General features: G+C 45.1%; 1 protein-coding gene across 1 annotated transcript in view; it reads right to left on the bottom strand.

Annotated features, from left to right (window-relative positions):
- SLC6A5 (solute carrier family 6 member 5) overlaps nt 1-3,148 on the bottom strand; it is a 55,353-nt gene extending 52,205 nt beyond the window's left edge. Inside the window, exons 1-3 of the mRNA XM_032641176.1 lie at nt 3,008-3,148; nt 1,792-1,932; nt 116-652 (exon numbers count right to left, since the gene is read on the bottom strand). Coding sequence (XP_032497067.1) covers nt 116-652; nt 1,792-1,932; nt 3,008-3,148 — 819 coding nt within the window. The remainder of the gene's footprint in view (nt 1-115; nt 653-1,791; nt 1,933-3,007) is intronic.
- Nucleotides 3,149-24,599: the final 21,451 nt, after the last annotated feature.

Below are 24,599 nucleotides of genomic sequence, written 5' to 3'. Positions count from 1 at the left end.
ACCTGGCTCTGCCATCCGGTCTCCCCATCAGCACACGTGCACCCGCTTCGGCCTGCCTCGCCTCTCGCGCGGCTGGGGAGCAGAAGGCGGCGCGGCTCGAGCGCGACCTGCTTACCTGGGCGGCAGAGGTGGCCACGCTGCCCGGGAGCACGGACGTGATTCCATCCGTGCCCAGCACCACGGTGCTCTGGCTCATATTCACCCAGCCTACGGCCGGGGTATTGTTCCGCTCCAGGGTGCCCTTGCCCACGCTCACGTTCGCATCCCCCTCCGGTCCGTGCAGGGCCGGAATCTTACAATGCAGCGCGTTGCCGGGCCCGGCGCCCCCTGAAGGAGGGGCGGCCTGCGCGCCGTGCGCCTCGCTCAAGTCCCGCAGAGCCGCCGAGGCCGCCGGCGCCCGCGGGCTACCGAGTTTGCAAGCCCCTACTCCCGGCCGCTCGGCCTCGCAGGCTCGCGAGTCGGGGAAATGGAAAGTTTGGGCGCCGGTGGAAGAGGACCTTGGCACACGCGGCGGCGGCGCGGCGGCGGCCGCGGTAAGCCCCTGCTCCGGGCTCGACCTGGGTGCGCACGAGCCATCGTGGTGGCCCAGCGCCACCGCCGCCTCCAGGCTGTTGGCTGGCTGTTTATTCATTTCCTTGGGAGCACCGCAATCCTGCAAACATAATGTGAAGTTCGTGCAAAAAAAAAAAAAAAAAAAAAAAGTCACGGCAGCTTTAAAAATACCTGTATCTACCTATAGAGACGTTCACAACTCAGGTCCAGACATAATATCTAGGGAACAAATTGGAATCTGGATTTTTTTTTTTCCTTCTCCAAGAAAAACTGTAATCATTATTTCTCAGTCTGTCCGTCTTGTGGATAACTGGATGACATAAAGAAACTAATATTCTCCTCCCTGATAGAAGGTGAACTAAGAAAAGAGGCAGAAATGTTTTTTGGAGGGGGGAGAAGTGGAGGGCGGAAATCACCCTACAGCCATGAGGTCCCTGCCCTCTTTGGATTTCACATCACGACTGTAGGATGCCCACGTTCCCATCACCATTGTAGAAAGATTCTTTAATTTTCCGCCCCATTTCCTTTGTCATTCAACAATGCACATTGCTTTTTTTTTTCTTTTTTTCTTTTAAATAAGCGATAAACAAGCTGTGGCCACAAAAGCTGATGCCCGGGCACCTGCGAGTGTTTGAGGCCAAATTGGTTGTGCGAATCCCAGCGCTCCAAAGCCCACCCCCGCCCGCCAGGTAGCAAAAGCAAGAATGAGGATAACGACCAAAATAACAGCAACAACAACCCCACAAGAACAGTAATAAACCAGATTTCAAACACAAGGTAGTAACTGGAGCTGTCTTACACAACCTACATTCATTTCTAGATTCCCAGATATGTAAAAGAACCTGAGAAGTTTTTTGATCCACTCCCCACGAATAACTATTCACAAGAGTTTAATATCCATGCCCCTCCACTGGCTTGGGAACCAAAACTCACGACTAGTTTTCATTTGCTTTCTCCCAATTGAGGTTCAAATGAAAATAACTCCCAGCGGTGTTTTTTCCATCCACTTTCTCCCTCGTGTTATCTTTCCGGGCTTTGTAAATATTCGTTCCAATAATTACTATTATACTGTAAGAATAATCGTATTACCTTCACCTCAACCACACACCTCTCGTCTAACCTTTTTTCACAAACGCACAGATCAGAACTCTTTAATCTGCACCAAATCTAAGTATCTCGGTTCTAGCCAGCATTCTTATCTCAATAGCCTCTAGGACCCACAGCGGCTCTCTTCAGTACCGGCACCTGGCTTTTCAGCACCAAGGACAGTTCCCAGAATAGCGGGGTTGGGAGACACCTCCAACCTCTCAGCTCCACAGCCTCGGAAACCTCTTTCCGAACCCAGGTGATGCTCACAAGTACAATGTGCGCTCCCTTCGCCTTCCAGAATGCACAGAACATTTCAAAAAGAAATATCCAAAACGAATCTGCCCTTTCTACCCTCGCAGCCCCCTCTCCTCGTAAAAGAACAAAAGCAAACACTCACCATGTCTGAAACAGGCAATAGATTGAAGGCAGAGAGTGAAACCAGCTATTGACAAGACTGGGTTCGGCTCCAGCAAGAGAGGCGCTTTCTATATCTCCTTGGGAAAGGCCAGGTTTGCGTCAGTGCAAAGCAAGGTGCCCTTCGTTTGACATTTTCTTGATAAGACAAGTTTGATAAATCATTACCTCCTTGGATTCGAGTTTTAAAGGGACAACAGCCGAGAGTACGCTGGCCAGTTGTCACTCGGTCGGGAGGGGGCTGCGTGTTTGGCGTGACTCATGTGGGTCTGATTACTAAACCGAAGCAGGCGGGAGGAAATGATAGAAGTTTGCCTCCTCCTAATTAAGGGAAACATGGGAGGGACACGTCCCACTGCACCCAAGCTGAGGCGCAGCCGCCAGAGGAGCGCTTTGGGCTGCTGAGGTGGGCTCAGAGGAAGGAGTTAAATCACTGTCATGTTTCCCTCTTTCTCTTCGGCTAGATCCTGTTGCCACCTCTCCAAACCTGCAGGCAGCGGATTCCGCAATATTACTATAAAGAGATCGAGGGTCTCACGAAGCGACACAGTTCTGCAATGGCTGTACGCACGGTTCCTGCGTTTATAAGGCTGTACCAACCTTGCGTGTGGGACTTCAGATTCCCACAGCCCACCCTCCCAGCCAACCAGTGTTGGAGAGATCCTACGTTTTCGCTTAAAAATTGAGGTCTAGTGTTTGCATTTCTATTTCATCTCCACTAACACAATTAAGAGAAAGCCCTGAGTAAAATTAGCACTATTCGCATTGTATGTTTTAAGCTCCTCTGAAAATATTATAAGTAAAAAGGAAATTATTTCCAACACTGACCTGCTTCTTAGGTCACTTTCAAAGTCAAAGGAATCCCATTCTTTCTTCCTAGCCCTCTCAATAAAAATTCACCAGAGCCAGGAATGATTTGGACGCACAAGGTGTTATAGACCCTCCAAATCACCATCTGCGGCAACCGGGCGGTAGGGCTGGCCCTCCGAGATGCCACCAGAGGACGTTCTACTGCTCTGTGGCTGGGGTGGAGGTGGCCGTGGCGATAGAAAGATGGACTTTCCTGCTGGTACAAAGCAATGGCTATAATCATTAGAAAGGGAAAACACCTTTACATAGGTGTAGTTTGGAGACTAATAGGGGATTCGTATCAAAACGCTTCCCTTCTCTCCTTCCTGGCCGGGCTCCTTCAGGCAACTCCAGGCCTCGGAAATGGGGAGCTACGGAAAGCACTTTGTCCCTTCTCTGCTGCCCGCAGCCTTGCCAACTGCCTCGGGGTCGGCTCCGTCACACTCGACTGGGCCGTCCCCACGCGGCGGGAGGACAATGCTGCGGCGGCAGATTGCGGTGGGCGCCCAGAGCACTACTGCCGGGCCCCTCCCGCCTCCTTCCGAGCTGCGCGAACGCACGCGGATCCCTCAGCTCACTGACTCTGCCCCCTGGCCCCTCCGGGGGCAGCCGGCTGGGGACCCACGGTCTGCATGACTATGGAAGGAGGACAGGTTCCCTGAAGAGACCTTCCTTGTGAGCTTCCTTGAGGGCTTCAGGCCGCTTTGTATTGTCGCTTTAATATTTATTAAGCTCTCAATATCGAACAATCGTGCAAGGGCTTTCCATGAATTACCCCATCTAGGCTTAACAACAACCTTTGAGAAACTCCCAGTTTGAAAGCTGGAGAAACTGAGGCTCAGAAAGTCGCGTTCGAGCCCTGAAGAATCTCCCAAACCCTCCCACAGGGCCGTCTGGGGGCCGATCGCGCCCTCCCTAGAGGACCGCTCTAAGGCAAACCCAGCGAGGTCGGGAGCGGGTAGGAAGGGAGATGGGGTGGGACTGTGGTGGGCTCTCACTGGGGGAGGTCAGGAGAGAAGGCGGGGCCAGGAATCCCACAGCGGCGCTTGCTTCGGCCCTGGTGGGCGCTCGAAAACACCCTGGACTCTGGCAGCCACGGGGAAAGCCGAGGGGCTCTGCTGGGCGCTTCTTCGGAAACAGTCCCCAGTTTCCAAGGAGCCAAACCAGGATAAGAGAACTATAAAGGGCAGGCCTGGCAGACCCCCGACTTCCGCGCCAGGAAGCGCGCCCCTAGGTCAGAGTAGGACTCCCTCGGCGGGCCCTGGGCCCACTTCCAAGAGGGAGTCACGACTTCGAAAGTCAGTTTTCGCAATTTGCATTTGAGCCGCCCGCACCAAGTGCCCGGCGCCAGCGGAGCGTCCAGCCAGCGCACCGATGCTCCGGGGCGCACTGACGTCCCTGCCCGGGCTGGAGCGAGAAGGAGTGCGCAGAGGCGGTGGAGTACTGCTGTCCTCGCCGCCCCGCGCCCCGGGTCAGTCCTCCGGGTCTGACGTTTCTCCCGCAGGCCCTCCCTCGCCGAGTGCGCACTCGGTTCCCTCCTGGGGCCCGACGTGCGTCAGGTCCTTCAAAGGCGGTTGACGCGCAGGCTGCAGGCGGTTGGCGGAGGCACTGCTTTGGCTTCCCACCTTCCCCCCACTTGCAGCCGCAAGGTTCTGTAGAGGAGGGGCCGCGTGGAGAGGGGAGCGGAGAGACCTAGAGGGGTTGTTCTGAAGCCAACGCGGATGCGGAGTGGTGGGCACCAGCCTGGCAGCCGGGTAGGGGGCGAAGGCAAGAGAGAGCGTGCGGGGGCAGGAGGCCAGGGGCGGCCTTGCGCCCCGTTGGGTGTCAACGCTCGGGAAGCGCCGAGGAGTGAGCCGCAGTATTTAGAAAAACAAGAAGAAAAGACTCAAGTCCTGCGGTTGCGGGCCTCCACCCACGCCCTACGCCGCCGCCTGTTTGGAGCGATAATCGGCCTCTGAGCGCCGCCGCCGAGCAGGCCGTAAATCCGCATCCGTCACTGAGCAGCCATTCGGTCGGAATCAGCCAGTCGCTATGGCCCTAATTACTTTGTCAAAGATGAAAAATAGTAATTGATTTTGCCCTTGATCACTCTGCTCCCCCCGCCCCGCAGTTAAGCAAATAAATAGATATTTTTGAACCCCCCTGTCCACCCAGCAGAATGGGGGGGCAGGGGAGGGGGAGTCTACTGAAAAGGAGGCCATCCCGTGGCAGCCCTGACGCCAGTGTTTGTGCCAAGACACAGGGGGCAAACTGGAACCCAGGCAGGAGAGGGCTTGGAGCGCAGCCTTTTGCCTTCAAGATGCGGCCCTCCTCCGCACTAGAGGAGGAGAGAAATGGAGAGGTAACGGCGTTTTACAAGCCCTGGCTCTGGTGTTGGCCTGCCGCTTGTGGTGCCAGCTTCCTCTCGTCCTCAGGGCAGCAGGTGAGAAACAGCTGCCTGGCTAATTTGACAGAAAGGCGAGGAAACTTGCCTAAGGTCAGAGGGCAGAGCCAGAATTTGAGCCCACGGTCTGTGTTGACTCTGGTCCACAGTCTGTATCTGTGTTCAGATGATTTTGCTATGGGAGCCATGAACATCTAAAACTTCTATAGATGATGGGTGCGGGGTGCTCAGTGTGGGTTTCAGGTGACATTGATAAGATAGTCAAGAAGCCATGCAGTATTTTTGCCCCACTTGTCTGCTACTGCCGGGTTCCACTGCAGTGTTGTTCTGTGTTAAGAATGTGGGCTCTGCAGACAGATTACACCACCTCCTCGCTCTGTGACCTTGCGGGGAAATTCTCAATCTGAATAATATGTATTAACCTCCCTCAAGGGTTGTTTGTGGATTAAATGAGAGTATGCATGTGAAGTACCTACACTGAGGCCGGCTGCGTGGTATTCTTGCAGTAAGCAATTGTTATTATTCAGACTGCAAGAATTATCTGTTTGAAGCCCCTTAGATTTAGCAAATAAAAGAGTTCTTTCTCCCTGGTCCAGAAGCTTTACTATGGGTAGACATGCACAGAATAGAAAGCCTGACAAAGTAGATAACCATTGTGCAACATTTTCCCTCCTCATTCAGTGGTGTGGTCACGCAATTATCAAGTATTTATCCTCATTAAAATTGGAAGCATCCTGAAAAAGTAATCAAAGAGGCTGCTAGGAGTGTGTCCTGTTTAGATGAAGGTAAATCTAAACGTACACAGCAGAACCTTAGAACTCTGCAATCAGCTTCACTGTCCAGCTCTCATTTGAACTGCAGGTGTCAAGGAGACACAAACTAATCAGGGAAATCTTCCCTCACTATAGCATTTCAGGAGAGTTTGTACTTGGAAATCAGTGGTTCAGCTAAGTAACTAGTCTGTGTGCAAAATGTAGGTCCAAAATCTTGAGACTCAGACAGGCAGGACGCTTGTTCTTGAGTCAGCAGCAGTGATGATTTTCACTTCACTGCAGCAAAACACAGAGCAGTGGGCATAGGTGCAGACGCAGAGAAGTTTAAAACAAGCTGCAAAGGACATTCAAGGTCATCTATAGTCCCACACACTTGCTTTACAGTGAGAAAACTGAGGTCCAGGAAAGAGAAGTGAGTGCTCAAGGTCACTTGCAAAATAAGAACGTCTAGCATAATCTTTTTTAAAAGGAGAGAGAAAAAAAGAGCAACTACACGATTTTTTGATGCAGTAAGCTCACTCTTAGAAATCTGTCCCAAAGAAACAACACTGCAGTGCAAGAATGCTTATTATAGCACAGTTGATAAATGACGCCTAGGGGAAAAAATATCCACATTAGATCAATAGTACGTCTAAAGCATGAAATGATTTTGTAGCCTTAAAAAGAATGGTTTAGAGCCATACAGTTGGCTTGGACAGATACTCATGAGATATTGAATGAGAACAGCAGATGCACTAAAGTGTATATAATATCATTCCTGCGTGTGTGTATGTGTGTTTGTGTGTGTGTGTATGCGTGTTTGTGTGCGTGCGTGTTTTCCAGCATACACACTGGGTAGTATGTAGGATTACTGGTAGGCAGCATGGGCATTGATGTGAGTGGAGAGGAGAGAGGGTAAGAGGTAAACAAAAAAGGAAAAGAGAAGGAAAAGGCTGTACTGTAAAAAAAAAAAAAAATGGTTTTAAATGGTTCTGAAGAACCTAGGGGCACGACAGGAATAAAGACGCAGACGTAGAGAAGGGACTTGAGGACACAGGGAGGGGGAAGGGTAAGCTGGGACGAAGTGAGAGAGTGGCATGGACATATATACACTACCAAATGTAAAATAGATAGCTAGTGGGAAGCAGTCACATAGCAGAGGGAGATCAGCTGGTGCTTTGTGACCACCTACAGGGGTGGGATAAGGGAGGGTGGGAGGGAGACGCAAGAGGGAGGAGATATGGGGATATATGTACATGTATAGCTGATTCACTGTGTTATATAGCAGAAACTGACACACCATTGTAAAGCAATTATACTCCAATAAAGATGTCTTAAAAATGGTTTTGATTGTCATATGTATAAATTTATGTTAAAAAGTGTATAAACAATTTTTAAAAGAAAAATAAATTCAGTACTAGAACCTACTGCTTTAACTAATGAGGATGGTCACCAAACGAGCTACTTTCATTAGGAAGTATTAAGCCTACATCTATTTGACTGTCTTTCTCTGAGGAGCAGAACTCAGAGAAATGAATTCAGTTAATTAAGGATCCGAGCTACCGATATTTGGCTAATCCTCCTTCCTAAAGTCCTGCTGTTTCTGCCTCCTAGGTCTGCTGAGCTGGAACCAGGGCCTAATGAAAACCTTTAGAGAACATAGTTTTGGAAAATATGATGATGTTCTGCTCCCCCCACCCCATCCTTGCAATGTCCATTAAACTATAAAATAATTTAAACTAAAACAACACTAAACTGAAATTTTTTCTGATTTCTACTTTTTCCATAATGACAACATTGATACTTTTCTGACCAACAACATATTCACTTCTTTCCCTTGCTCCCCGCCCCCCTTTTTTTAAATCATTCTTTTGGTAGCCCTGCTTTAATGGTTGCATATGTTTGGTAAAACGACCTAGTAATCACTTGCCAAGTTTAAGTCTTCTGATCAAAGTTCCCAAACCCAAAGTTGGGGAAACCATCCTTGAAAGAGAGATCAGGTCCCAAATACATTCATTATTAGAAACAGAAGATTTCTAATACATGGGGTACAAGAGAATTGACATTTTATTAAATGTTAGTAAAGAAGAGTCTCTTTTTTGTTTCTTGAATGTCCCTGTTTCCCTTGGCCTTCTGTTGCTGTCCTAGTTAGTGGAGGAAAAAATTTGAGTTCAATGTCATGCAAACCTAGCAGGAATTCCCACAAGTAGAGCAGAATAGATGTTGGGAAGCTTTACTGTATAGGCAGCTGATGGAGTTAACTCAAGGCTACCGAGTCAAATCTGAGCAAGGTACAGAAAGACACGATGGTGAGGACAGTGGTCCAGAAAGTGGGACACTGAAAATTCGAGATCTTTTACATGAGTGGGAGCTGCCAGGCAGCATAGATAGGTTTCTGGGCCTTATGATTTTGTCATTTGGTGGTGCTCTTGTAAATTGGGCTTAGGGGGCCATGGACATTGGCACCAAATCTGGTACTGTTAGCTCTAGTAATCTACAGCATTCACTACAGCATGAGATCATATCAAACAATGACCTGGAAGAGTCCAGCTCAGTCTACTATCTTTGACAGACAACCCAGAGTTCATTGATCATGATGGTAGTTGCCCCCGGGATGTCACCATTAGAGCCATGAGAGCTTAGAAATGACCCATGATAATGTTTATAAATAATCTCTTAGGGTTTGCATTCCATTGCAGAGTGTTTCCATGTTCTATCTAAACATATTCCTAGGTGGGGGTAACATGGTATGGTGAAAATAGGGCTTTAGAATTAGACGACTCAGGGGTTTGAATCCAAGGTCAGTTACTAGCTGTGTGTTCTTGGGCAGTTACTTCTCTGAGCCTCGCTTTCTTTTTCAGTAAAATGGGGCTTCTGTCGTAATTAAATGAGATTAAGCATTTGAAAGCGTCTAGTACAGTGCTTGGCGCAGAGTAAGAGCTCTTCCTACCGTGAGACAGTGGGTTTTAGTGGGTTTGATTAACACTATTCCGCTAGCAATGTAACAAAATGACTCCTTCCTCGAGAGTTTAACATTACTGGATTTGTTGGCCAAATTTCATTCTCCCCATCTTTCTTGATGGGTCATGAGCTTTTTCTGGTGTCCTTTTGTTTTCTGAGCTTTCTCTGGTATCCTTTTTTGTTTGCTTTGCTTTTTGTTTTCTGTCTTTCTTAAAAAGGCCAGGCACAGTCATGACTCAGCCTATGCATCTGCAGTATGCTTTGCCTGAAATTCTCCTCCCTACAGAGTGAATTCCTAACTACACCTTTAGACTCATTGCCCAAATATCTCCTCTCAGAGGCTTTTTCTGAACAGAGGTAATATCTCCACGCTCCGTGCTTCTCTAGCACTAGTGTACTATAACTATTTCCAAGTGTGCCTTTTCTTCTATAGAAGCCACTAGCCACATGCGGCTACATACGATTAAAGTAATTAAGATTAAATGTAAGATTCCATACCTCAGTCATACTAACTACCCAATAGCTACTTGCACTGAACATTTACATCATTCCAGAACATTCTATTGGACAGTGCTGTTCTAAATTGTGAAGCCTTCAAACGCAGAAGAGCTTGATATTTTTAAAGCCTCTGTATTTCTACCTGTACTGACATACAGTAGGCCCTTAGTATTTTGAATGAATAACCTCCTGGTTTCTTATGTCACCTTACTGCATTCTCTAAATCATATTACTCTGCCTTTTTATACTTTTTCATTTTGTTTTTCTGATTATAAAGACAATACATGCTCATTACAGAAAATTTGGAAAAGCCCAAAGAAGAACATACAATTATATATTCCCAACACCCCCAAATATATCCTATTAATATTTTGGTGTAAGACCTTCTAGACTTTCGTGTGTATAAAGGTATGGTTTTTGTTTTTATAAAATTGAGATCATGCTGTTCACAGTCTTTTTTTAAAATTTATTTTTGGCTACCTTGGGTCTTCGTTGCTGCCCACGGGCTTTCTCTAGTTGCGGAGAGCGGGGTCTACTCTTCTTTGTGGTGTGCAGGCTTCTCATTGTGGTGGCTTCTCTTGTGGAGCACAGGCTCTAGGCACACAGGCTTCAGTAGCTATGGCACGCGGGCTCAGTAGTTGTGGTGCACGGGCTTAGCTGCTCCGCGGCATGTGGGATCCTCCCAGACCAGGGCTCGAACCCATGCTCCCTGCATTGGCAGGCAGATTCTTAACCACTGCGCCACCAGGGAAGTCCCCATAGCCTTTTGTAATCTGCCTTTTTTCACTTATATTGTTGATATAGCTCTGCCCCACTGCCATGAAATCTACATTATTGTTTTTAATTGTTGCACAGATTTTCATGATATGAATACACCACAATTTAATAATTATTTTACATTTGAATTGTTTCCAATATTTATTATAAATACTACTGCATTACATATCTATCTATATATATCTTTGCTCACATCTCTAATTTGGATTCTTAGTGCAGATTCCTAAACGTGGAATTATAGTTTAAAGGAATTGCACATTTTTGAGAATTAGAGCCATCTTATTTGCACCAGTTTTGTTTTGTTGATGTTTGCCTCAAGACATAGACATGGAGCTGTGTATGAAGATGTAACCAAGCTCTGAGTACAGGGTGACAGTGTTCTGTGGTTTATTTCCATTCCTCTTCCCAGTGATACCCAGCAATCTGTGAATACCTCTGGTTATAGGAAAGCCATGGAAACATAAAGCCATAGTATGTTTCTATAAAGACTAAAACAGCTTTCTCTTTAGCATAAAGGAATTTTTAAATGGAAAGAATATTACTCGGCAAATACAAATATTTGTAATTGTCAATATGCACAATATTCAAATTTTATAACTATTAGGACCAAACAAATAAGCCCATCTGTTTATACAGCATTTAACTAAATAGTTGTGAGAAATAATATAAACATTGTTAAAATGTGCAGGATTTGCGAATGCTTCCTCTGCAGTGGAAATGCGTGATTCAGGGCCCTCTCTGGTTTCGGCAGATTACATGGCTGATGATATGCTTTTCCAAGTCATTAACTTGGGCACAGCTTTGGGGCCAAATGAGAAGCCACATCCAAATCATTCTAAGAGTCGGGGCGATTGGTAGAGCTGACAAAGGAAACACCCTCTGTCATTCAGCACCGTGGGAGCATTTGGGGAGTGTGATTGCCTGTGGAAACTCATGGTTCAATGAATCCATTGTTTCAGGAAGGCCTGGTTTCACTGATACTAAGAGAGGAAGGTGAACTGTGCACCCACATGCGCTATTTATGTGACAATGTCAATGACATTTGCAGTGGGTTTTTTTTTTCCCTTTAGAATGTCATTCTGCCTTTTTCTTCCCCCCTGCACTGTACAGTTTGCAGGATCTCAGTTCCCTGACCAGGGATGGAACCTGGGCCACAGCAGTGAAAGAGCGGAATCCTAACCACTGGACCACCAGGGAGCTGCCCTATTCTGCCATATATTTTGCATTAAAAAGTTTCTGTATATTACATTAGAGAAAAACATAAGCAAAAAAAAGAAAATAAACATCATCCTACCAGGACTCTTTTGCTTGCAAGGGACAGAAACCCAATTCAACACTAGCTGAAGCTCAAGGTAACAAGTAATGGCTAGATCAGGGTCAGAGGGGAGCTGACCTCAAGGTGGGCTGGATCCCAGGATGCCCACAGCATGAGGACCCTCTCTCTGAGTCTTGGACTCTGTTCGTCCATCTGTCTCATGTTTTCAGACTCTCATGTTGTAGAAGTCATGCCACCAGAATTCTGGGTTTAATGCTCATGGATTATCATGGAAGCGGAAAGAGATAGCTACGTCTCTACCTGAGTTTGGGAAGTTTGGGGAAAGGGCCAGACTCTGAGACAAGGCCTTTGATGCAGATAGAGTATTTGGGAAAGGGTACCAGGGAAAACAGGTGAGGGAGCAAGGGAAGCTCAACAGATGCGAGAAGAGTCAACGTAGTGTTAGTGAGTGAGATTCCACTGTGGGCAACTGGAGTTCAGGCCTGCTGGGTCCCTCAGAGGCACCACGTGGAACACAAGTCGGAATTCTCCCACCAGGGGACAGGGAAGCCAGAAGGTGATTTGTCCACAGACTCCCATCCCTAATTGGCTGAGGATGATCCCTGAGGGTGTTAATCCCCAGCTCTTGTGAGCACTCTGCACTTGGGCTGGGCAAGTTTCTACAGCACTGGGAAAAACTCCCAGATAGAGAAACAGAGAGACATGGATGTCTGAGGTGGGAAGCTGTCAGTACCCCAGAAATTCTCCAGCACTACTGCCGACAGACTCAGATGGGACAAAGCAGTGTGGATGGGGCATCATAACGGCATTTTAGCTTGTTCCCCACTGTGTGATTGTGTTCCCCAATCACACAGGACACTGACTGGTCCAGGCTTGTGTCCATTTCTTAGGCACAGTGGGGCAGCGTGCCATGAGTGGAAGCTCCATCCAAAGCACGTGGAGGGGGAAGAAATTTCCCAAAGCAAAGGGGGAGGTAGTCAATTACAGATATCAGAATATGTGCAGGAGAGATGATGGACATCATCATCATCATAATTATAAAAGATATTCACTTCCAAACTTTAATTCTGTTATAGGGTTATAACCATTGAATGTTTTGGTAAATATCCTTCCAGATTATATCTATTTTTAGAATTTTATTTATTTATTTTTGGCTGCATTGGGTCTTCATTGCTGCGCGCAGGGTTTCTCTAGTTGTGGCGAGCGGGAGCTACTCTTTGTTGCGGTGCGCGGGCTTCTCATTGTGGTGGCTTCTCCTGTTGCGGAGCACGGGCTCTAGGTGTGCAGGCTCAGTAGCTGTGGTGCGTGGGCTCAGTAGTTGTGGCACATGGGCTTAGTTGCTCCGCAGCATGTGAGATCTTCCCAGACCAGGGCTCGAACCCGTGTCTCCTGCATTGGCAGGTGGATTCTTAACCACCATATAATCTGGGGAAAGCCCCAGATTATATCTATTTATACATTTTTCCTTCCAAACTGGAAACATGCCATCTATGTATACTTTCACTTTTTTCTTAATAATATGTAATCACTTCTTAATAATATGTAATCACTTCAATATATAGTGAACACTTCATATGAATATATTGTAGAAATATATCAAATATATCAGTCAAGATATTTAAAATTTTTTGTGCTAAATTATTTGATTAAAAGTGGACTGGGGGGACTTCTCTAGTGGTGCAGTGGTTAAGACTCCAAGCTCCCAATTCAGGGGGCCCAGGTTCAATCCCTGATCGGGGAACTAGATCCCACATGCATGCCACAACTAAGAGTTCACATGCCGCAACTAAGGAGACCGCCGGCCGCAACTAAGGAGCACACATGCCCCAACTAAGGAGCTGGTGAGTCGCAACTAAGGAGCTCGCAAGCTGCAACTAAGGAGGCTGCTGGCAGCAACTAAGAAGCACACATGCCACAACTAAGGAGCAGGCGAGCCACAACTAAGGAGACTGCCTGCCACAACTAAGACCTGGCACAACCAAATTAAAAAAAAAAAAAAAGTGGACTGGGAAGATGAATATACGAAATCCCCAGTAGCCTCTCTTCCCAGAGGAAAAAGTGTTAGTGGTAGAATTGCGGGCATCAGAGGAAGCAATGTTAAAAAGAGTACCAATTTTGGAGTCATAGGGCTTGGGGTTTGATTCTAATTCTTATTACTAGGTATTTGACCTTGGTCAATGTATTTAATCTTACAAAACCTCATATCTTAACTTACACGTAGTAAATGCTAAACAAAATAGCAGCTCTTACTCTTATCGTCTGTAAAATGAGGACCATCACACCTTACTGACAGCATTGTTATAAGACTTGAATTAGGTCATGCAGGTAATATGCCCAGGAGAGAGCCAGAGACATAGTAGTTGCTTAATTAACGATAATGTGTTGCTGTGATCCCTTAACCTTATTTTAAGGCAGACTTTCCTGCCAGGCAAAGATTTGGGGCCTTATGTCAAAAGAACCTCCCAAACTCAACCATCTTTACTTGGCCACCAACCCCCCTGAAATTCCACCAATTCTAAGTCCATTTAGTATCATAACCAAGTTTTTTTAATTTCACATGCTCCTAGAATAACTAATTACACATTTACATCCTGGTGTAAACTTTATTATATGGCTTTCCTCCTTACACCTAGTTGACACATGAAGTATCCTTAAAGGAAAACCCTAGTTAGCAAAGATAGGAGTGGATAGACAGCGTTGTACCATAAGCTATCGTAGTGGAGGCCCCCAACAGTAGACAGATTTATGCTGCCAGAAGAGAACATGATGATTCTGGACCTGGGAGCTGTCAGAAGAGAGGTATCAGGAGGTGTAAAGATGCCTGAGAAAGGTAAACTTTCTCTCTTGTTTTTCAACTACTTTCAATCATCACTCCCCTAGAATCACTAATAAGAATGAATGAATTTGTTCCAATTGAATTGAGTTCCAATTTCCCATCTTTTTCCCTGGCTGTAGATGGATATGCTCTAAATTAGGTATCAGACGCCCTGAGTCTAGAACCAGTGAATTGTGCAGTTTTGGATAAATTACTAGCTTCTCTGAGACTCACTTTCTGCAGTTGTAAGGAGATAATAAATCTTGCTGTGCCTAACTCTCAAAGCTGAGGTGAAGATCAAATAAGACAATGGAATGGAGAGAGCTAGGTGGTTGTAAAATACCATGCAATCACGGGAACTTGAACCTCTATATTCCAATATTCGTGGGCCTGATACCCACACATCTGGGCTGAATCATACAGGGGTGTGTGTGTGTGTGTTGCAGGAGGAGGGTGTTTCTTAAAGAGGAGCATAATCAAGGTCACTTACCTAAGGAAGGGACAGTCCCAGAATGAGAAAAAGATGCCGTGAGCCAGATCAGGCAATCTGCTAGCTGTAGTCCCCACTCTTAGTTCTCTTCTTTTCCCATAATAATTAAGTTTAGCTGGGCACATGGCAACCCAGTTAACGATGATGCATCCAAGCCTTTCTTACAGCTCGATGAGCCCTTGTCACTAACTTCTGGCCAAATAGGACATAAGTTAATGATGTGTGACCTCAGGGTGTTCTCTTAAAATCTTGAGCATATGCTCTCCCTCCCTGCTAGTTAAGAGATGAAGAGCCACCACTTTGTACCTACAAGGAAGAGCCACATGACAAGAATGGCAGGGCAGCCTATCAACCTAGCACCTCTTATCTCTCTGCTATGACATTAAGACAAATAAGTTCTTATCCGGTTTAAGCTGATGACATTTGGGGCTGTTTGTTACAGCAGCTCAGACTTTACCCTAACTAACACACTGGACATTCCACACAACATCAACCTGAGCCTGCCCCAGGTGGGAGCAAAAGTCTTTTGTCAAACTGAGGCAGTGCCCATGCAACCGACTAAAGGATTCCTTGCCTCCTTGACTTACTGGAAGACCAATGAGCCATTTTCTTGAAAGCCATATCTTTCAGCCCAGCCTGCCAAAGTCACGTACACGAGGCAAGCATGGTCTGTCTCAGATTGAAAGCACAGCGTGAGTCACCACCACTACTCCTTTATTCTGTGCTGCTGTTGAGCTAGGCTTCCAGAGACAGAGTAGCATATTTGTTCATTAGTTGTACCCCACCCATAATGATAACGGGTTTTTGCATGTTTGCTAGGATCCAGACTCTGAGTTTGGTACTTTATATCCATAGCCTTAGGGTACATGGTATTTTTTAGACCAAGAAACAGTCTCAGAGAGGTTGAGTGAGTTCCCTGAAGAAACACAGCCTAGGTGATGTCAAGGCAGATTGGACTCATTCTACAGCCTGTGCTTCCTCCACTCCATGCACTGCCTTCAAATAAACTGCCTACTTCAAAACATGGTTTAATGTTGCTTAGCAAAGCTGGCATCTGCCTACTGAGATGAGAATCCAAGGGCCTGGAAGCCTTTCCCCACCACCATTCACTACCTGCTGTCCACTCTCTGGGCTTTCATCCTTTCTGAGGGTTTTAATCTTTGTGAGCATGTGTGCCTGTGCAAGCATGAATGTGTGTACTGGATGCTTTGAGATCTGATGAAAGCTCTGGAAACATCCACATCGTTACGCTCCCCACCCCACCAAATATGTTGGTCTCCTAAGCCTCAGTACCTCAGAATGCGGTCTTACTTGGAGACAGAGTCTTTAACAGAGACGATCAAGTTAAAATGAGGGTGGCCCTAGTCCAATATGACCTGTGTCCTTATAAAAAGGAGAAATTGGGGACTTCCCTGGTGGTCCAGGGGTAAAGAATCCACTTTGCAATGCAGGGGGCACGGGTTTGATCCCTGGTCAGGAAACTAAGATCCCACATGCCGTGGGGCAACTAAGCCTGTGCGCCACAACTACTGAGCTTGTGTGCCTCAACTAGAGCCCGCGTGCCTCAAACTACAGAGCCCTCGCGCTCTGGAACCCATGTGTCACAACTACAGAGCCCACGCACCCTGGAGCCCGCATGCCACAACTAGAGAAGAGAAAACTCGCCCATTACAACTAGAGAGAAGCCCGCTCACCTCAACGAAAGATCCTGCGTGCCGCAACTAAGACCCCACACAGCCAAAAATAAAATAAATAATAAATGAATCTTTGTTTTAAAAAAAGGAGAAATTGGACACGTAGACAGACACGCATAGAGGGACAGTGCTGTGAGAGACGTAGAGAAGACAGCCATCCATAGGCCAGAGGGAGGCTTAGAACAGATTCTTCCACCCAGCCTGCGATACTGTGTTACTGCTGTCCTGGGAAACGAATAAACAACTAACTAGATGCACATACATACCAAATTTCACACACAAATTCTGGGAATTTATAATTTGCCCCAGAACACCCATAGACCCCTGCTGAAGGACCCTTGCAAAGTTCTATTTCCTGAAAGCCTTCCAATGCCCATAATAATGATAATACTAACAAAAACAAACAAACAAAAGGCATTTAGGTCCCACCTGGATAGTCCAGGATAATCTCACCATCTCAAAATTCTTAACCACATGGCAAAGCTCTCTCTTTCTCTTTCTCTCTCATCATATGATAACATTCATAGGTTACAGGAACTGGGACAGGGATATCTTTTGTAGGGGAGCATTACTCAGCCTATTGTTACCTGTCCCCTGGGCCCCAAAGATTTATTTCTCTCCCACAGGCAAAATACATTCACCCCATCCCTACATTCCCCCAAATTTCAACCCATTAAAGCATCAACCTGTCCAAAAATCTCATCTAAATCTCATCAGCTCAAAAATCCCAAATCTCATCACTTAAATCATCTAAATCAAGTAGGGGTGAGACTCTGTAGGATAACATCCTAGGCCAAAATTCCCCTCTACCTGTGAACCTATGAAATTAGAAAACCAGTTATCTGCTTCCAGAATACAATGGTGGGATGGGCAGTTACAGACATTCCCATTCCAAAGAGAGAAAATGTAAAGAAGAAAGAGGTCACCCTTGAAAAATTTCAAAACCCAAGGGGCAAATTCCATTAGGTTTCAAGGCTTGTGGATGATTCTCTAGATTGGAGGACTTGAGGCAGATGCTATTATTATATTCACTTTACAGATAAGAAAAAGGAGGTGAAGAACCTGCAGAAGATCCTACAGCTAGTGAGAGGCAGATGAGGGTGATGTTCCCGGCAGCCTGACTGCACCGTCTACCTCCACAGAGGTTCTCTGCATTTACAGGGGCTCCTGGAAAGGTATGGGGGATTTGGTGGTTTTTGCAAATTAAAAATACCTGCCTAATTATGTAGTCTTTAAAAATACTTCTGGAGCAAGCAAAGCATATGTGCCAGCTGTACTTTTTACCCCCTGCCTACGCTCTTTGGTTATCCTTTTGATCAAAACCAGGCTTCTCAAATCATAAGAACTTGAATGGGAGACCCCTGACAAAACGTAGGTAGTTGCGCGGTGGGTCCAGAAAACCTTCTCATACTGGTCATGCATGCTATGTAAATTCTCAGGCTGGTTGAGATTGTAGGCTTTGGAATCCGACCTAGTTTGAGGTCTTAGCCTCTCCATGTATTAGCTCCATGACCTAACCTCTCTTAACTTTAGTTTCCGTTTTTGAAAATGAGGTAATAATGGAACCCACCTCTGGGTTTGCTGGGAGTGAATGAAGTATGATATATAAAGTACTTAGCACAATCCTTAATCAAGGTGAGCTGTTGTTAATATTATTATTGTCATTGTTGTTGCTATTTCTCTGTTACAGAGTGATCTCTGGAGCTGACATCCTCCCACAAAGGTAGTTTAAAGTCTTTGATCCAGAGGCTACAAATATTTTTAAATACATTAAAAAATATATCCCTTGTGTGGCTTTAGCATTGTGTTATCCAAAGTATCAAATTCCTGTGTCCTTTTCCCATTTTTCCTGGAAAATAATATGTGGGAATAGTAAATAAATTCAATTTTCATCCTTTTAGATCTCACTAAAGTGTGTTCTTTTCCCCCTTTCTCTTCTCTTTCCCTTGGTTCTACGTGTGATGAGGAAAAAATCCTTTAGTGAAGAAAAAGCAGATCTGTAAACCAGTTTTCCAATTACTGAGCTGCAAAGAAAGAAGCCATAATGGCTCAAGGTGAATGGAAAAGAAAGAGAGAAAGTAAATTATCATGAAGGGCAATAAAAGAAGCTTTCTGGAGACCCAGCAAGTATTTCCCCTGTCACTTGTCAGCAGACATGAGGGAATAAAACTGCACACGCACCAGAAAATACTTGTATGCAATCATTCTTGTGCTAGGTTTCCCTTCTCTACTTTTACACAAATACACATGCTTGCACATGTAGCAGGCACACACGCTGCAAAGAATAGCTTTGTCATGAGGTTCCAGCCCAAGTGAAGAATAAGGATGAGCCGGAAGTCCAGAGAGCAGAAGTTGCCCTGCTAACAGTGTGAGTGGCAAGAGAAAAAGCATTGTAATTCAAACTGAAACAAGAAAGATACTGGGGAAATGATTATCTGGAATCAGGGTGCTTTGATTCATTGCTATTTCCTACGTTCTACCTTTGATCACAGGCTTCATCTTAAGAAGGCCAGATTTGGACAAGGACAAGGCAAAATGCTACAGCCCAACACTGACTGTTGAATATCTCTTGGCTGATCTAGTGATTTCTTTTCTTGATTGAGTGAAGCTGGATACCCAGGGGCTTTATGAGCACATGAGTATTTGTCCTTTGAGCCAGCTATGGGAATTTTTCCTGCAGTAGCCTTCTAGAACTCACTAAGTTGCTGATTTGTAACTCCTTCCCTGGCTTCATGTGAAAAAAGCCATCCCAACTGGGTTAACGTTTGACTTGGTTTACTCTTCATATACTGTTCACATTGCGTGACATATGTTTATCTATTCAGTAAATATTTACTGGGCAGTATCTCTAGGCCAGGTATCCCTGGGAACGCAATAAACTTGACAGACGCACCTCTGCACTCATTAACTTTATTCATACAATGAATGAAATTCATTCATTAATCTATCAGGGACAGGACTATTAGGCTATTGTAACAGAGGATGATGAAGCTTGTATTAATAACAGCAAATATTAATTGAATGATTATCAGGAGCCAGATACAAAGTACATTACATACATTAACTCAATAAACCCTTACGACAATTAGATGAGGTTAGTAATAGTCTCACCCCCATTTAATAGATAGGAAACTAAGGCACAGAGAGGGTAAATAACTTGTCCAAGGTTACCAACTAGTAGGTAGTAGAGCTAGGCTATGAACCTAGACAGTCTGGCTTCAGAGCTGGTGTTTTTTGCCATTACGTTAATACTTAAAGAAGCTCTAGGTACATAGGGTTAGGGAACAGAGTTTTTAAATCTGGTCCAGGTAGTGACTTTGCTGAGTCCTGTAGGGTGAGAAGGCTTTAGTTTGGGAAGGTAGATAATGTCCAGCATAAATGCTTTCAGCTTCAAGAAATGCCCAGTGAACAGTGGCATAAACAAAGAGGGAGTTATTTCTTGACATAACAAAATGTCTGGTGGTAAGTGTTTTCTAGCATCGGTGTAGAGGCTCTATGAAGTCTGGGTTCCAGTCAGCATCCCTTTCCTTTCTCCTACTGGTCTATAGGAGGTCCAAGTTCTGGGGAAGAAAGCTAGGGGACCATGGGGTTTAGAGTTTTGACTGGCATACCTGCCTCTTATCAGGAAGGGGAAAACTTTCCATATGTTCCATAGTGACTTCCTCTTACAAATAATTAGCCAGAACTAGGGTATATGTCTACCTCTAGACTAGGGCTAAGGCTCACCTTCCCTGAGACCAAGGGATTTCTAGGATTCTGCAGGCAAAAATAAAAGAGTGAGTTTTGAGTAGGCAGCCAACAGAGTCTGCCAGAGGGAATCCAATGTGCAAAAACTTGGCAGAAAAAAAGAGCATGACAAAAATGAGGGGTGGGAAGAGGCTCAGTAAGGCTGGAGACAAGCTTGACAGTTGGCAAGAGGTGAATCTGGAAAGGCAAGAGTCCAGAGCAAGAAGGGCCATGTATGCCATCCTAAGGAGTTTACACTTTGTCCTGTAGACAAAGGGGAATCAATAAAGAATTTTAGACAGGGCCACGGGCTGAGATGACATTCTGGAAGCTCAGTGAAGACTATTTGAAGGAAACAAGAAAGAAGAGAGGCGCTTCCCTGGTGGTGCAGTGGTTGAGAGTCTGCCTGCCGATGCAGGGGATGTGGGTTCGTGCCCCGGTCCAGGAAGATCCCATGTGCCGCCGAGCGGCTGAGCCCGTGAGCCATGGCCACTGGGCCTGCGCGTCCGGAGCCTGTGCTCCGCAACGGGAGAGGCCACAGCAGTGAGAGGCCCGTGTACCGCAAAAAAAAAAAAAAAAAAGAAAGAAGAGAGGCAGGGACACTAGTTCAGAAGATGTTGTAATGGTCCAAGTGAGAGATGGTGTCCTGAGCTCTTGCAGAGGCATGGCAATGGAGAGAGGTGGACTGCCATATTTAGGAGGTAGAATCAAAGATGATGATTGGGTTTGGGAGTGAGGGCCCAAGCAGCACGATGAGTACTACTGATGAATATCGCCTGCATGTCCACTAGTGAAAACAGCAGTCATGAAAAGACAAGATTGCTGAAACCACGCCTTGGGATTCAAGTCCACGATCGTGAGTTGACATTCACTACAGAAGGAAATCCACAAAGTCCGTTCATTTTTGTAAATTTGAATTTCATTTCTATCTGTTATACATATACATAGGTCACACCGAATATTTCTACAGGACTTACGAGAAGAAGCTGCAAGCCTTTACTCCAACTCACCCCATTGCCCTCCAGGTAACATATTAGCTTCCCTAATGATATCACTTTTTCTTCTTGAATTCATCCATCTGTGAGCCTTCAATCCTCCTGGTCCAGTGTGGACTGGTTATTCTCTAAGTCTGTGGATCAGTTAGCTGTTTCTGCATAATAAATCGCCCAAACATTTAGTGGTTAAAAACAACAATCATTTATTTAGCTCACAATTCTGCAGGTTGGCATTTGGGGCTGAATTCAGCTGGATGGTCCTCCTGGTCTCGGCAGGACTTCCTCAGGCATCTGCAGTTAACTGCATCTCTGCCTGGGGAGGGGATGGGTAGCTGGCTACTGGATGGCGTGCCTCATGGTCTCTTATCCTCCAGCAGGTTAGACAAGACTTCATGATGGAAATAAGGATCCAAGAGAGAGAAAAGAAATATGCAAGGCTTCTTGAGGCTAGGATTGGAGCTGGCTCACCATGACTCCCATCATATTTTATTGGCCAAACAAGTCACAAGGCCAGAATCAAGGAGAACAGAAATAGACTCCATGTCTTGATGGAAGAATCTGAAAAGTCACTTTGCAAAGAACATGGATACAGGAAGGTCGCGAACTGGGGCTATCAGTTCAAGCACCCCACCAGTCTGACGCATAGCTATTGCCCTGGAATCTCCTCTCACTATCATCCTTGCAGTTTTTACTTTTTATCCTGTGTTGGATCCCCTGTATATCAGTCAGGCTTTAGAAACCATACCAGTTATTTTAACTGCGTGTGCTGGGGGTGAAGGAGGTGACATAGCTGGTGCTGGTATCTCTAAAGGGCCCAGAAAAGTTGCTTCTGCAAGTGTTGAGAAAACTGCAGACTGGACTCAACTGTTGCTACAGGAAGGAACTGTTTCCGTGGGGTGAAGGGTTGCCAGTGTGATGCTCTCAGGAACCACAAGTAGACAGGAATCCAACAGGAAGGAGCAAGTCCCTTCTCCCTTCTCCAGCCCTCCAGTCGCCCTCTAGTAATCTCTCCCCATTAGAGAGCTTAACAGGGGGCCAGCTGGCCAAGGTGAAAGGGATTTTTAGAGTCTTGGCCTCAGCATCACACAGCAGACTATAGAAGTGTAGGTTTGCAGCTAACGGGCAATTAGCTAGTAACTGGCACACCTTTTCTCTGATTTCTGTGTCTTCCTCATTTCTCCCAAAGGAAGAATGCATGTAAGGTATATTTCTTCAGATCTTTAATGTCTAAAATATCCTTAGCCTACCATCACAATTATAGTTTGGCTGAGTGTGGCACTCTGGTATGAAATTCATTTCCACTCATCATTTTTTTTTTTACCCTCTTAACATTTATTGAAGTGCATAACACAGCATTGTTAACTATAGTCATTATGTTGTACAGTAGATGTCTAGAACTTAGGCATCTTGTATAACAAACACTTTATGTAACAGTTTTTTTTAATGTCTTTATTGGAGTATAATTGCTTTACAATGTTGTGTTAGTTTCTGCTGTAAAACAAAGTGAATCAGCTATATGTATACATACATCCCCATATCCCCTCCCTCTTGTCTCCCTCCCACCCTCCCTAACCCACCACTCTAGGTGGTCACAAAGCAACAAGCTGATCTCCATGTCCTATGCAGCTGCTTCCCACTAGCTACCTATTTTACATTTGGTAGTGTATATATGTCAATGTTACTCTCTCACTTCGTCCCAGCTTACCCTTCCCCACACCCCGTGTCCTCAAGTCCATTCTCTACGTCTGCGTCTTTATTCCTGTCCTGCCCCAAGGTTCATCAGAACCATTATTTTTTAGATTCCATATATATGTGTTAGCATACGGTATTTTTCTCTTTCTGACTTACGTCACTCTGTATGACAGACTCTAGGTCCATCCACCTCACTACAAATAACTCAATTTCGTTTCTTTTTATGTCTGAGTAGTATTCCATTGTATATATGTGTCACATCTTCTCTATCCATTCAACTGTAGATGGACACTTAGGTTACTTCCATGTCCTGGCTATTGTAAACAGTGCTGCAATGAACACTGTGGTACACGCTTCTTTTCGAATTATGGTTTTCTTAGGGTATATGCCCAGTAGTGGGAATGTTGGGTCATATGGTAGTTCGATTTTTAGTTTTTTAAGGAAACTCCATACTGTTCTCCATAGTGGCTGTATCAATTTACATTCCCACCAACAGTGCAAGAGGGTTCCGTTTTCTCCACACTCTCTCCAGCATTTACTATTAGTAGATTTTTTGATGATGGCCATTCTGATCGGTGTTAGGTGATACCTCATTGTAGTTTTGATCTGCAATTCTCTAATGATTAGTGATGTTGAGCATCCTTTCATGTGTTTGTTGGCAATCTGTATATCTTCTTTGGAGAAATGTCTATTTAGGTCTTCTGCCCATTTTTGGATTGGGTTGTTTGTTTTTTGATATTGAGCTGCATGAGCTGCTTGTATATTTTGGAGATTAATTCTTTGTCAGTTGCTTCGTTTGCAAAAACTTTCTCCCATTCTGGGGGTTGTCTTTTCACCTTGTTTGTGGTTCCCTTTGCTGTGCAAAAGCTTTGAAGTTTCATTAGGTCCCATTTGTTTATTTTTGTTTTTATTTCCATGTCTCTAGGAGGTGGGTCAAAATGGATCTTGCTGTGATTTATGTCATAGAGTGTTCTGCCTATGTTTTCCTCTAAGAGTTTTACAGTGTCTGGCCTTACATTTAGGTCTTTAATCCATTTTGAGTTTATTTTTGTGTATGGTGTTAGGGAGTGCTTTAATTTCATTCTTTTACATGTAGCTGTCCAGATTTCCCAGCACCACTTATTGAAGAGGCTGTCTTTCCTCCGTTTTATATTCTTGCCTCCTTTATCAAAAATAAGGTGACCATATGTGCATGGGTTTATCTCTGGGCTTTGAATCCTGTTCCATTGATCTATATTTCTGTTTTCGTGCCAGTGCCATACGGTCTTCATTACTGTAGCTTTGTAGTATAGTCTAAAGTCCAGGAGCCTGATTCCTCCAGCTCCGTTTTTCTTTCTCAAGATCGCTTTGGCTATTTGCGGTCTTTTTTGTTTCCATATAACTTGTGAAATTTTTTGTTCTAGTTTTGTGAAAAATGCCATTGGTAGTTTGATAGGGATTGCATTGAATCTGTATATTGCTTTGGGTAGTATAGTCATTTTCACAATGTTGATTCTTCCAATCCAAGAATATGGATTTATAGCAATACAATCCTACCTTAAGAAACAGGAAACGCCTCGAATAAACAACCTAACCTTGCACCTAAAGCAAGTAGAGAAAGAAGAACAAAAAAACCCCAAAGTTAGCAGAAGGAAAG

The sequence above is a fragment of the Phocoena sinus genome, chromosome 8 (assembly GCF_008692025.1).
Source record: "Phocoena sinus isolate mPhoSin1 chromosome 8, mPhoSin1.pri, whole genome shotgun sequence".
Classification (NCBI taxonomy): Eukaryota; Metazoa; Chordata; class Mammalia; order Artiodactyla; family Phocoenidae; genus Phocoena; species Phocoena sinus.
The sequence above is the reverse complement of the archived record's forward strand: the minus strand, read 5'-3'. Positions and strand labels throughout refer to the sequence as shown.